At 45.2% G+C, this 14,984-nt stretch overlaps 1 protein-coding gene across 2 annotated transcripts in view; it reads right to left on the reverse strand.

Moving 5' to 3' along the window:
- The window catches only part of LYSMD2 (LysM domain containing 2), a 39,551-nt gene extending 32,507 nt beyond the window's left edge, over positions 1-7,044 (reverse strand). The window contains exon 1 of one of the 2 annotated variants that reach the window (XM_090029062.1): positions 6,701-7,035. In XM_090029062.1, the coding sequence (XP_089885188.1) occupies positions 6,701-6,910 (210 nt within the window). In that variant the 5' untranslated portion in view covers positions 6,911-7,035. Of the gene's footprint in view, positions 1-6,700 lie in introns of both variants that reach the window. The other variant, XM_090029061.1, reaches the window with a different exon arrangement.
- Between the last annotated feature and the right edge of the window lie 7,940 nt (positions 7,045-14,984).

Below are 14,984 nucleotides of genomic sequence, written 5' to 3' on the forward strand. Positions count from 1 at the left end.
CCCTATTTCTATATTTTCATTGGTCACTAAGATGAATACATAGCATCTGTCTTGTTCTGCAACCTTTTAAATTACAAACTTAATTTACGTATTGGCATTAAACAAGTCACTGTTTCACAACCTAAGCGATATATCAAGCATCTACTTTTTTCCCCCCAGACTCAAGAAAGGGCAATTTGTGCTTGAAGGCTTGTCTACATCTCTCCCAATTATAAAGTTGGTACAATGAAATATTACTAAACACACCTTGTTCCCTCAACAAGTCAACCCTGACCAATAATAAGACAAAGTCAGACTTCTACTAGTGGCGGTGGAGCAGAATACAGAGTTCTTAAGACAGCAGAAGCTGAGGGCTGACAATAGTTAAGTTCCATCAGTAACTGCCAAATAGGTGGATTTTTGCTTTTGGACAACCTGTAGAAGCACGCGGTGCTCACTCTTTTCTAAAATTCTGGGGAAAGAAGGACTCACAAATATTCAGCACACATTACAGGCTCTATATTGAAATCTTCACTCAAGCAAAACTCACTAAAGTCAATTGGGAAAAAAGCAAGGCTGAGGTGCACCTTACAGATTACCTGTTTGTGAAGTCCGTGGGACGTTTGCCCAGTTGAACAGTCCCTATAACTGACAGTAATAAATAAAGGACCCTAACCACAGCTGAGTTCCCAAAAGGTACTAAATATTTTCAGTTACTTGTTGGTTACCAAAATTCTAATTACAACAGTACCTGGAAGATGTAACTTTCTCTAAAGAGCTCCATATACAGAATGCCGCAGAAGTTGGAATCTAATACTTCTACCATAGCTTGCTTTTGTAAAGGGGACTAGCAAGATGATGCATCACTAACTAATAAATAATTTACTCTAGAGCTATTTTCTGTGCTACACTGTAACTCTGTCCCTGGTATATTGTTCTTCCATCTTGAAATACTTTTTCATGGATTTGTTAGATACTAGGAATTTAGGATACTGAACAGAGGTAGAAACTGAGGGACCATCAAGTTTTTAATTCCTGTTTCAAGGCCAACTCCTTGCATGGCCTTAAGCAAGTTGCACAGTATGTGAGCTAAATTCTGTCCCTGGTTCCACTCAACTCCCCTGACTTTAGTAAGGATTCACAGTGATAACCAAGGACAGAACTGATCACTGACCTTGTCTATGCTCGGGAAAATTGGTAAGCATTTTTCTAATACAAATATAGAGTGGTAGCATGAGTCAAAGCTGTACAAGTATGTAACGAGCACAGCTATGACCTCCATGGTGGTCAACTCTGCAACTGGACTGTAAGTAGCATAAAAACCTATGCCACTAGTACTGCCATCAGTGGAGCTGCGCTATGACAAACTGATCATAAAACTTTCTTATTGTAAAGGTACCTTGTGTTTGGGGATGGGAAATGGTACTTGCACATTTCTCTTTCCAATTGGGTGCTGAAGGGATTAGCATCTCCATTATAAAGCAAACATCTTCCTAGCTTTGAGAACAATATGAAATATTGCAGCCATCACTCTTAATTCTTACCGCTATATATTCAGCTACTTGCTCACCGTATTTCAACTGAAGACTTTAGTTGATACAGCTTCACATTCTCTGCCCCACCACATACACACATGCACATGCATTTAAATGATCCATGTCTTCGGCTACATATATATTGTGTTACCCCTGCTCAGAAAAGGTGTAAATAACAGTGGCTAAGACAGTAGCAGTTGGCAGCGTCTTGTCTTGCACTAGAACTCCAAATGATGGAAATCAGAGTGGGAAACTTTTAAAAGCAACTATTGTGTAGGCAAAGGCAGCCTTAGACTGCATGGAAGTCATTTTGTAGGAAACCATAGCCCTTCACTCCCCTCACTACTCTCTCCTACGGAAAAGTGTGTGTGGCCTGCAGAGCACTTCTAAGCCCCAGGAACCTAAAACCCACCAAAATCCCATCAAAATTAATGTGACAATTGACTTTAATGGGACTTAAGTTGAGCCCTATGAAATGGAACTCATTGTCTTCAGGACTTTTGCTCAGTCCCCTTTCATTCTGTCCATTTTATTTATACAAAGAGATTTTTCAACAAAAGCTAGTCCTAAGTTTCCATTTAAGTTCTTTGGTTTACATTATAAGGCTTTACCTGTAACCCAATCCATCTCATATCAGATAGCAAATGGGAGTGAACAAAAAGCAGAACGTACTATTCATTCTGTCATGAGGATATATTTAACATGGGGAGAACTTTAAAAAAAGTATCTGAAATTTGAAGGTTAGAATACTGTTTTGTTTCAGAGTATATTCTTTGATTGATATGACTTTAAAGTATGTTAAATCAGTTAATCAAAACAAAAAATTGAGAGGTTTAAAGGTTAAAGTCCAGATGGCAATTCCACTCTGGAAGACTGAAGCAAAATGTTTATACAAATGACTTGTCTAGAGTACAACTTATATGTTAGTCCCAATTCTAAAGGAAATTTAAACCTACCAAAACAATTTACACCACTAAAAGCAAGAAATACTGGCAGAAAATCAAAATTGTAATAATGAACAAAAATTTAGACAAGGGCAAATTCAGTTTTGCCTTGATTAGGCAAGCCTCTACAGAGCCAGACTTTGCTTACATTTTGCATCAGCATGTATCAGCAACCCAGAACAATGTCACTGAACTCAGTGATGGGTTTGAGTCCAAACTGGGGGTTTTTTAATTTATTTCTGGGAGGATGTACAGACTTTGACCTTTTTCAGTAAAGGAGATTAAGAGAACTTTATGGAAATATTGCTGCTAGGAGTTTTAGAATGCTTTGCATGGCCAGAGTGTTTAGGTAAGTGTTTGTTTAAACAATGTATGATGCTGTTTTGTACTGGTGTGTCAGGATAAGATGTAGCTCTACTTGTATGTTGGAGCAAAAGATATATAGCTGTCTGTGTAGGCTATTCCTGTATATGCTGATGTGAGACAGCATATTAGAAATAATGTGTGGCATGCACAATTCTAATCCTATGTAGACAGCTAAAAGGTGTACTTTTTAAATGATGGTTGAGAGGGAACAGGGAAATATGGATGTATGAGAGCTCATGCAAGCTGCTAGACCACTGCCTGATAGAACTGTCAGCTTCATCAGGGGGTAAAGTAAGGGGAAATAGGGGCCCACATAGAACGCAGCTCCTCTTTGCCCTCTATGGCAGACAAGCAGTGAGCCCACAGCTTGCCTTTCTTCTCTAGTCCTACTTCAATCTACTTTAAAAACCAGTGAAGGGCAAATTATTTAACAATGCATCAAGGAGTAAGACAAAACCCTATACTGATGAAACTTTGGAGCACGGGGAGTCTTTCTGGGCTGAAAAATTCTGTCCAGGAAGAAACATTTGAGACAGTATTCGGGGGGGGGGGGTGTTAAATAAAAAAAGCAGTTTCATGAAAGTCTCCAGCTTTTGGCCTTCAGAGATGAAATTTAAGATCAGTACAATCTCTACAGACTTGATCTTAATCTGAGTTATGTCTTAGTTGAAGGGTGATCACAAAATGTGCATATTACACAATGGGAAAGAGGAAAAAATTAACAAAAAGGGAAAGTATCAAAGATCTTAAATAATAAATATAGATTTGCTTAATACATACACCAAGTAGATAAAAACCTTGGTGTTAAGGTCTCCTGCAAAAGACCTAACAGGAAATCACATTGGCACTATCTACTTTGGTACAATGAAAGTCTGAGTCATTCCTAAGGTTCCAGGCACTTCCTGTATTCAGAAATGAATGTCTCTCTTCTGGTTATTGACTATATTTGTTCTGACTACTTAGCAAATACAATAAATAAAAATATTGAATTAAGAAGGAAAACCTCAAAAAGTTGCCCTGAAGTTGGAATAAATTATCTCATGGCAAGTATTTAGCTACTAACCTTGTTATGAGCCTACTAAACATACAACACAATGTGAATGCAGAGAAATTGCTAGTTAGTGGTGGCACAGGCAACAGTTTGTTTTGTATGTCTGGGGTCGCTTTAAATGCTATTCTTAGTAAATGCTGCACAGCCACAAAATCTTTCTTAACATCACTGTTTCCACTCCCTCTATTCACTCTGATATCTTTGTATTTTAAAACACAATGAGAATGCTGTATGGGACTTATATACTGTATCTGTTGCACTTATTGAAGAGAGAGTAGCTCACTCCTCCTTTGTAAAGATCTGGGAGACTTGGGCTCTTTGCAGGAGGTGGAATGGAAAACTACCACTAGTCCAATGAGGAGGCTGATACATGATCCCATAACTTTCATATGGTGTATAACAACTAGTGAAGGCATCTAGAGAGAGGTCCATGGCTGACTTTCCCCTTATGGCTGTCTGCACCCGACTACAGAGGGCTGACTGAGAGACCTTTCCTCATCTATTGTGGGGCTCTTCAGTAAATTCTCCCTGCTCTGCTCTTTAATTCTGGTCCTGCCCCAAGGAATGGTTGAAGCAGAAAAAGCCTTGCATTGGCCCTTTATGCAATAGAGATATTTCACAGTAAGAAAGCAAAGAAAGTCTGTTGCCATGATTTATAACTGACATATCTGGGTAGGTGGGCAGCAAGCTGCCTAAATTAGCATATGCAGAGTAAAAATTGCTAGTTGTAATGCTGTTGGAAGAATTTTTCAGTTGTTCACAGTAGCTATCTGTTCATGCCAGTACATTTCAGATTGACCCCGAAAAGATGGCATTTCATAATAAGAGTCTTGCTTGCTCTCTTGCTCATTCATTTACAGTTAGAAAACCTGCTACATAGACACCAATTCATTCTATAAGTCTGACACCTTTTCTGATCCTAGATTCACTTATTTTTTAATTTTAAAAATTCACTTATTTTTAATGTGAATTCCAGATAGTTAATGGTCTGATGATTTACCATCCCAGATGGGCAGTGAACCATCTAAACCAGTTGCTTGACTACAATCCTAACTCCCAGCTGATGCTTCACAGGAAGGACAGAAAATAAAATTCACAAAGCATCTGGCTAACTGTCCTACTCTATAACAACAAGATGCATTCCACCCTGGTATTGGCCAGCAATTATAATTTGCACAAAAGTAGGAGAACTGCTTTCTCTTGAATATTTTTCATCAACAGTAGCAAATTCTGCTCACTATCAGAGAACTCTCCAAAGCTTTCTGGAATTTGAATGAGCAATTTTTTATCTCTGTAATAAAATTCACTGACTCTTGTTAGATGAGTTGGGGTAGGAATACTTGGCCTGAGAAGACTAGATGGGGAGACCCCATCTCACCCCTTCATTAGCACCACCACACCCCTCTGCACCTTGAGATTCAACACCCCAGAGCAGGCATTCCTCTGCCATCATCAACCACCGGCTCACAGAGGTCCAGCTATTCAGTTCCTGAGGCTCAAATCTCCCCAAGATTTCTCATTCACACTAACCAGGAATTTGTACTGCACCTCATTTGTTTTAGGACTGGCATTGTAACTAAAGATTCCTAATCACAACCTCCACATCTCTCAGAGCAGCTAGCTGAGGATTTCCCACAGTGCACAGCCCAGTTGCCCTAGGACCTAACTGGCTCAGGAGCCATTTCATCAGTGCCCACTGAAGACCTACACCACATACAGCTGAAGCAAACTGTGGCAAACGCACCACACCTCAGAAGAGAAAACTACACTATATGCCCCTTTTGTGCAGAGGGCAGTTATTCTCAGGCAAGGTGCCTCATTCTCCTTTCAAGGGTGACGGGAGTGTTGAACACCATTGGTGCTGTTAAGTGTTCAACTATGATTTGCCCTGATAAATGGAAAAAATTTAAGTAGGACATGGTAGCGTTAAAACCACTTTACCCTGCTGGGGTGGGAGTTCTCAGCAGCAGAAGAATGTTAAACTACAAGAGGAAGTTTGTTTTCACACCGTGTGGGACTCGCAGCCACCGGATGTTGTGGAAGCTGACAGTTTAGCCAGGCTCAGAGAGGGGCTGGATACACTCTTGGAGGAAAGGCACAGGATCCCCTCTGAACACAGCAGTGTAGTCTCTTTCGCAGAACTCCCTAGACCTTAAATACTGGAGGCTACAATTGAGGGGAACTGGGTTGGGAGGAACCCTAGTCAGACCCAGGTCACTCCCCGTTCAGAATCTGCTCACTGCCACTGCATGACATGATGCCCACAGTCCTTCTGGCCTGTGCCCACAAGAAATGGTAGCCCCTATCCCAGGGGTCAGCAATGACACCCACAAGCTCAACTTGTAGGATGCTGGGGGGGGGAGCCATGAGGGACCTGCCCCTTGTGGCAGCACTGCTCTGGCCACTCCCCTGCCATCCAACCTGAGGTGCGTGTGCCAAGCAAAATGCCTTCATGTGCCCTGCTCTGGCACCCGTGGCAGGGGCTGCTTCTCCTGTTGCTCAAGGGGTGCTATTAGGTGTGGGCCAATGTAAAACGATAACAGGGACAGCAGCAAGGGTTGACAACACACGCTCTAAGGGAGGGAAGCCGAGCCTACCGAGACCAGGGAGCCCGTAGACGGAGAAAACAACCCCGGTCTCCTTGCTGCTCAGAAAGGGGGGGGCTTAGCTTGGTCCCGGGACCCGGTGGGGCAAGAGGGTCTGAGGCCTGGCCCGGCCCTGGCCATTCTCTGGCCTCTTCTGACGCTCCAAAAACTGAGCGAGAGACGGCACGCGGCGGACAAGGCCTCGCGGCCCCAACGGGGCGGGGGGCGACCGAGCCTTACCGTGACGCCGTACTTGAGCGCGATGCCCTGCAGCGTGTCGCCCGCGCGCAGCCGGTGCTCCACGTAGCGCTCGGCCAGCGGCGCCGCCACGCAGGCCGTGCTACCGTACGAGCGCGTCTTGGTGCGAGCCAGGCTCTGCGACAGCTCGGCCTCCGACTCGCCTGGCGGCTCCTCCCGCAGCGACAGCGACGCCGGCACGAACTCGGCCATGGCCGCGCTCAGCTCCGGCCCGAGCGCATGGCTGCAGCGGCCGTAGGCCCTGACCGGCCTAGGGGTGGGGGCAGGGGCGGGGATGCCCTGGTGCAGGCCGTGCCCCCGCCGCGCTACTCACGCGCATGCGCCGAGGGTTGCGCATGCGCCGTGGGGGGATAGGAAGCCTCTGCCCTTCCGCTGTCCGGTGCTCGCACGCGGGATGTGGCTTGTATGGCAGCTTCGCAGAACTAGACTATTGGCCACAAAACGATGGGCTTTCATATTTCCGCTCCCCCCACCCCTGGTCCGCCTGTCTCCCCATTCCCCTCCCTTCCTCCCTCCTACCACTCCCTGCCGGCTGTTCTGGGGCACACCCCCACCGTGATTCCCCCCGCCCCTTTGCCCTCAGGCAGGGAGGCGAGGGGGAAATCCCACTGCTCTGATGGCTGGGGTGCACTCCCAGCCACCAAACTTCCCTGGGCAGCCGCGCAAACTTGGGCCAGGGCAGCACAGGCCACCCAACCAATCGCCACCCGCCTTCTCGGCAGCACATGCGCAGTTGGTCAGAAGCGTTACAGACAGACGGACAGACACGCTTTTATTATATTAGAATTCTAATATAAAAAGGGCTCAGTCCGCCTGTCCGTAACGGTCTCGGAACAGCCCAGTACTGGAACAGCCAATCCGCGTCGTCCAAGAGCGTTAGGGACAGGAGGCGGTGGCAGTGGCACAGAAAAGTGCTGCCATGACGGAGCAGGGTGGCAGGCCAGCGGCCCTCTTGGAGGCAGCGGTGGCACAGGGTGCTGGCAGGCGGGGCGGAGGGGATGACGGGGCAATCTTCCCCCGCCCCCCCACCCGCTCCTGGGAGGCGACAGCGGCATTGTGTGTGTGTGTGTGTGTGTGTGTGTGTGGATCAGGTTAGGATTAGCAAGATTTCCCCCCTCTGTTCCCACCCACCCTGCCCCTCGTCATTCTTGACGGGCAATTTGCTAGTGTGTGTGTCTATATATATATATCTATATCTCTATATGGATAGATAATGACTAACCTGTGTGTGTACACACATACACACATGGGTTAGTTGTGTGTGTGTATATATGTGTGTCTATGTTCTAGGACTTATTTAGGACAAACTTTCCTGAGGTGAAACTCCCATTGTAAGCATCTCATAAAGTGAAGTTCAGCTCACAAAAGCTTGTGCTATAAATTATAGCATCCTCAGCAGTCCCTCAATCGGAGAATGATCTCTACCACGGCTCATCAATGGATCTTGAAGTGATTTAAGAGTCCAGTCCTTGAGCCACAGAGCTGTCTGCAGAAGCTGCAGGTCTTTCTACCAGGGAGAGTAGGCTGCAGGCTGGGCTACCTCTCCTTTTCCTTCCTCCATTCTCTCTTATCTGCTTTGAGGGCATGACACGTTACCTGGAAACAGTCTGTCACTTGCCTGAGGTTGTGGCACCTTTGGAGTCCATTGGCAGCTGACTTGTCCCAGCTCTTGATGTCAGCATCCATTTTCTTGAGCTAGTCTATATACAGAGCAAATCTTCCCAGCCTCTGTTAGGCTAAAAACAGGTGACCAGTTTAATCCAGAGTTGATTGCCCCAGATTTTGACTTGCATGGAAAATAGGCTGGGACAGTCATTTACACACTCAGTTTCAATGCTTTCCTCAAATTATCCTTTATTATCTGGAGCAAAGTGTTAATCCAGCTACTTCACAGGTGCATGAAGTGGGATGAGTGTGTACGTCTGCAAGATTCCAGGATAAAATTCTTTATCCTGAAGTAAACCAATTGTCTGTTACCAGCCTCAGATGGTGATGGAAATGAATGGAGGAACATGATCTGTCCTAGCTAAAAGGACAACTCATAGCACTTTGACAGCACAGGGGAATGTTTTATGTCATCAAATATTCTCATCTGCATTGTATACATAAACAGCAACTTGATTTCCCTTTAGGATTAAGTTTATAATCTCTTAATGCTATGGGCTACAAACATGGACAAAATTGACTTTATATGCTACATCTCATGGTTCCGTGGCCAATAATTTAGTCCTGTGAGGGCACAAATGCCTGCAGCACAAGAAGCTTCATTTACCCATAGGAGAGAAATGCTGAATCAGGTAGACGGTGTTTATGGAAACCATAAAGTGCATAGTGCAGTTCCTTGTGGTATGGGGAGAAGGCAATAGTTAGCTTTTTAAATGCCTTCCATCCTTTGAAATAAGTGTTTTTCATGAGATTATGCAATCTGTGTTATTTCCCTGAATCCTAGGAGTCAAACCAAAATCAATTCTTTCTCGACAGCTTTTAATTGTGCTGACACTGATATATTCAGCACTTCTGTCTGGCAGTAATATGGATTGCCAGTGACACAGGCATGATAAAAATTTGAAATATGGATTTTGATCATGGCAGTGATCAGATTATTGTGTCTAGATTAGGAGGTGCTTTTTAAATCCTCTTCACTGCAGCCCACATTGAAAAGAAGAGAGCCCTTTTTGAGAGCAGTGGTTCTCACACTATTTGCTATCAGCCTCCTCTTTCTGTCAAAGCAAATGTTTCATTTTCCATCTTTCCATGTGTAAGAGATTATATTCATAGATATATCTGTCTGTGACTGAAATAGTAGAAGACAAAAGAATGTGCAGTCATAACCTTGTTGTAATAGGGCGTGTGTAGATGAAACAGCCCTAAATTGAAGCAGTGGGGTTTTAAAAACACCACTTCAATTTAGGGCCCTTTAAACCCCCATGTTGTACACACACCCAAACTTACCTGCCTCTCCAGTGGTGGGGAGGGGAGGGCAAGCTGCCAGGGGGCAGAGCAGCCCCAGGGGGAGGGCTGGTGCTTCCCTCCATGGCAGTGGCGCCCCTCCCCACCCCAGGCAGCACCCAGCTGCAGGTACCTGGCTCAGGCAGTCCTGTGGGGCACCACAGCCATGGAGGGAAGCACTGGGCCCCCGCGCAGCTCAGGAAGGCAGGCAGGCTCCTGGGGGGCGTGAAAAAAAAACTTGGGCAAAGCCTACCTTCCCAGGCTGCTGCCAGGCTGCCTGCATGGGCTTCCAGCAGAGCCCCTGAGTGGCATGAAGCCTGGCGCTTCACTCCACATCTGTAGAGCAGCAAACTAAAACTCCTCGCAGGAGCTTTAGTTTGCTGCATCCCAAGGTATTTAAAGCGCATTATGCCACCAAATTTGCTACAGCAGCTGGAATTACTACACAATACGACACTGATGCATGCAAACACCAACACCATTAAAGCAGTGCAAAAGCATTTAACCCACTTTAAAGTGTTGTGCACACATTCCCCTCCTTTCGTCTGCACATGGCCATAGTTCTCAGTGACAAAGTGGTTTCACTGAGAAAGCTGGCTGGAGAAAACTTGGCCCATACTGGAGAGGTCCTGTATACCTTCCTGAGGAACCTGGAAGGCTAAATGTGCATATGATACTAAAGGGGAGACATCATCCCCCAGCCTTAACCTCCAAATTCTCCCCCTCTCCATTCATGTTTGTCTTCCTTTAAGCTGCTGTTTGCTATGTTCATCCCTCTCCTCCCTGCTGGTAGGACCTTAAAGTGACCAACTCCAAATACCTCTCCCCTAACTGTTCCGGGATTGAGTGGATGCCTGCAGGAGGGAGGAGAGAAATCTCCACTAGACTATAGTGCGGGGACTACAGCAGCCTCAATGGCCAGGAGTCCTTGCTGAGCAGTCACTTGCCAGGGCCTGCAGCCCTGCTGAGTGCTCTACAGATCTATTTTAGAACTGAAATAAGCACACCAGGGTTCTCTCGGAAAGCCCCAGGCAGCAGACCGCATTTCCTTATTTTCGAGACTGAAAACAAAAACATAAAATGTTATGTCAGGTGCCAGCCATCCAGGCCAGGCCTCAGCTGGGCCCTACTTTGAGAGCTTTCTGAAAGAGCTAACTAGCAACCTCTAAGCTAATCTCATTTTGTTCTGACAGTTAAAAAATGACTGAAGAGAACAGCCTTTTTTTTTTGGCATGTACAATGCTTTGACCTATATCAGCTGATGATCTCACTTGAGTTTAGTTACTATCTTCTAAAAATAAAAATGCTCTTTTTCTGCATCTGATTTCCCTGTGTACAAGAAAGATGTACACTGCTGCACATAAGCTTTTACTGTGCAATGTGATTCCATGACATAGACTTGCCCTTGTACCTCTGTATTTCCAGTTGCATACAGTTCACCAGTTGCTTAGCAATAACTTGCTGCAAGCATACATGTCTTTAAATCTGTACAGAAATACCTGCAAAACACAGTTTAGGAAGTTTCTTGTGTTGGTTCTCTACTGATCACAACAAGAGTAAATTAGGGCCTTGGTTGAACTTTTATACATTTCTAGGTGAGTGCAGTATTCACCTTATACACATCCTCTTATTGTCTTCATTCCAACAAAAATTCTCTGTAGTAAGTTTCATGATTCACTCCTAGCACATTGTAAGAATGTGGTTTCATCTCGCTCTGTCTCTCACCTTTCACACACAAGTATTCTAATCCAAAGCATTTCAAAGCAGCGAATAGGCCTGGGAAATGCAATGACAAGGTAAAGTAAGAGAGTAGCTATTTCAAGCACTGCTTTAGTTCACCCAGAACCTTAGGACTAGATTCAGAGCCCAAGCTTATCCTGGCTTTCAGTGCTGTGGGCTCATATCCTAAACCAGAAACTCACTGGTAGGTGAGGTTGTTGCAGCTGAACAGAGGGTAGTGGGAAAGGTGAGTTCAGTGATGGCCTCTGAGGGCTGGCTGCAGCAATGGACATTCATATAAAATAGATCTGTTCGTTTGTTTTATACTCAGCCTTTGGCTTTGCTGGGCCCAATGGAAATTAAAGAAGCTAGAAAGGAGACATAGATTTTAATTTGCTTTTTGCATCTGTGTACAAGACAGAGAAGGGAACTCAGCAAAACAGGTCCAGAAATGTGATGTGCTGTTTCTGAAGCTGTAGAGGAAAATTTTGTTCTGGGCAAGCCACCCTTTGCAGGCTAAGCCAATAAGAGTACCTTGGGGCAGTTATAAACACAGTGAGTTAAAGCCATCATCGTGGCCAATAGATGCTGAAAATGAGGGTTGTGTCCCCCAAACCCATACTGCTTAGGTTTTTTTGTTCACCAGCAGCTGAGGATGGGCCAACCTCAGCCCTAGGGCTGGAGTGCTGCTCTCTGTTGAAATCCCTTCTGAGTGTTCTGAAAAGACAGATGCTGCCTTTTACTCCCGCTTGAATAGTCAAGATGACACAGACACTGCATATCAGGAGACTGAGAAAAGATCTCTGACCAAATATCAGAGGGGAGAGTTACAGTGTAGAAGGTACGCTGAAACTTGTATCTGAATACATAAAATAGTAACAAAGTGATGAAGTCTGTATAAGGAACACCAATAGATTTGCAATCTCATTGTAATTTATGGGTCAGAGTTATTCTGTGGTATTCAAAATCCTATTTATCCTATTTTCCTTACAGTGTATTCTGGGTGCATGAAATGTCTGTTTTATTGTGTGCATGGCACTCCCTGTCTGCAATGTGACTGGCAACTTTCAAGATCAGTGATGGGTGATATTTCCTATAAAGTTCTGAAAAGAGAGATCTTTGGCCTGACCTTCCACAAAGTGGGGAAGTAGGGCAGTGTAGCCTCAACCAAATTACATATTCATATAAATGCATTGATTAGAAATACAAAAAAAGTCCATCATGACATCATATCCTATTTGGGGTTTTAAATGCATCGCAGTTATTCATCACATAGGCATCCACAGTGTCAAAACCATTCTGACAGTTGTCATCTGAGTTCTGTGACAAAAGAATTGCATTATTATTTTTTCATAGTCAAAAATGAGTGAAAGCTCAGAGCTGGCATTTTCTGAGAGGTGTCCTGAGTCTAAAATAGGCTGAAAACCACTGCTCTAAGGTGCCACCCTGCCTTGCCTTTTGTCAGTTCTTCAGTTGCATCTTTATATATGCCAAGGAACACTGTGCATAGATCAGGATTGAGATGGGGAAAAAACCTGCTTAAAGTGACCTCTGCACCCCAGCACTAATCCTGGGATTGGCACACACCATTCCAAACCCAAAGAACAGGATGGAGGGAATTTAAAACACTGCTCTGCTAATCTGCAGTGGCTCTGGGGAGAGAGTAAGACAAGAATCACTTCACCAGTGGCTGAATAAGGCAGCTTTAGGCAAGCCATGCAGCATCTAAGCAACACAAAATGCCAGATTAAGCATTTCCTGCAATCACACTTTTAATATCTCAGTCACAGTATGGATTTTGGAAGGCTGAGAAAGCATGAGAATTCCCTTGTGCAGTAAATGTGCCAGCCAAACAAAGATATGGAGACCAATTCACACTAATGCAGCCTGTACTATTTTAACCACCACCTTTTGTAGGAAAATTCAGTTTGACAGCCTCTGCAGCTGAACTGCATCTGCAACTCAACCACATCCCACCTAGTGAATGAACACTGCAGCTCAGGATTTACTAAAATGCCTTCTATGTATGTTGCTCCACACCTCTTATTTTAACTTCAGCCTTTTAGGGTTGATCAGTGGATACTACAAATTTCTGGACATTTACCTAGAGATAGAATTATTATTTAAACTAATGAGTTCAGCTAAAATAGCTTTTAGCAAAGGGAAACTACAGTATTATAAAATGGAAATGTTGTTTAATATTGCTAATGTAGAGACCTGAACATACAATATCAATTAGTGTTAAAAGGTGTTTGACAAGCAAACTGAAATCTGTCTTCAGCAGAGTCCAGCTCAGTCATGCCCCCTTCTGGCCATTTCTTTAGTTAGTTAGCTATTTAATTTAACCTACAGCCCTTAGGCATCACTGGTTAAAGTGGGCCATGGAATAGGCTCCTTGTCCTGTGTAATGATGCCATGGAAGGCTTGTTAGCCTCCTGCATGTGAGCTCTTAGGTTCAAGATCCTGGTCTGTCTCAGCTATGTCCCCCTCCTGGGTTTCCTGAGTGCAAGGTCTTGAGTCTGAGACCACCATCTAGGTTGATATCTGACCTTCTTTCCTGTGTCTTGCCAGAATAAGGCACAGGGTTGGCTGCTTGGCTAGATTGCTTATTTTTCTCCCCAGCCCTGGTCAATACGGTGCTTGGCTTCCAAGTCCACCTCACTACTGCCATTGGAGTGGGGTGCAGAGCTGCAGTGTGGGAAGAGAGGAGAATGAGCCTATGGGTTGGTCAGCGCATCATGACTGGGCTGGCCTGTCCCATGGAAGGTGCACCAGTGGGAGGGCATGGCAAGAGAACGCCTGAGCAGAGTGCTGCCAGCCTCCCAAGCCTGTCAGACTACTGCCTGGGGCCTGGCTCTAGTCCAGATCCCTCAAAGGTGTGGCTTGGGACCCAGAGCCAGACCCCCATGTGGCTTCTCACTTTATGCCACAAAATTGCAGTGGCTGTATTGTGGGGGAAAAAAGGTGCAAGAGGCCAGGAATGCACTAGTACCTCAAGGCTGGGTTCTGGCCTAGTCTCCTGGAAGACCAACAGCCCAAATGAGGAGCATTAGTGCAAAGGCAGAGCAAGACCCCTGGTCTGTGGTGCTGGATTCAAGACCTGGCTCTGGCTCTGGCCTCTGGCTCTGCCTCTGGCTCTGGCTTGGCTGCATCACTCCCCTTGCTGGCATTTACTTTTTTTTTTTTTTTTAATTTCCCCATCTCCCTCAGTCATCATTGATCAAAGAGTGCCATGGAGCAGGTTTTAAGCTCCGTGTAGGACAGGGGTGGGCAAAATGTGGCCCGGGGGCCAGATGCAGCCCACCAGGCTGTTCTATCTTGCCCACAGGGCCCCTAAACAATTTAGAAAATGAATATTTATCTGCCCCTGGCTGCCTATCATACGGCCCTCAATGGCTTGCCAAAATTCAGTAGACAGCCCTCTGCCCAAAATAATTGCCCGCCCTGGTGTAGAAGCACAGTGGCAGGTGTGTTGGCCTCTGGAGTTCAAGATCTTGGTCTGCCTTTGTTGTGTCCCCCTCCCAGCTGTGGCAGCCCTTCCCCCAGATCCCATGGGCAACACCCATTATGAATGATTAAGGAATAAAAATGCCTGGAA

The sequence above is a fragment of the Crocodylus siamensis genome, chromosome 15, assembly GCF_052110815.1.
Source record: "Crocodylus siamensis isolate JL-2025a chromosome 15, ASM5211081v1, whole genome shotgun sequence".
NCBI classification, from domain to species: Eukaryota; Metazoa; Chordata; order Crocodylia; family Crocodylidae; genus Crocodylus; species Crocodylus siamensis.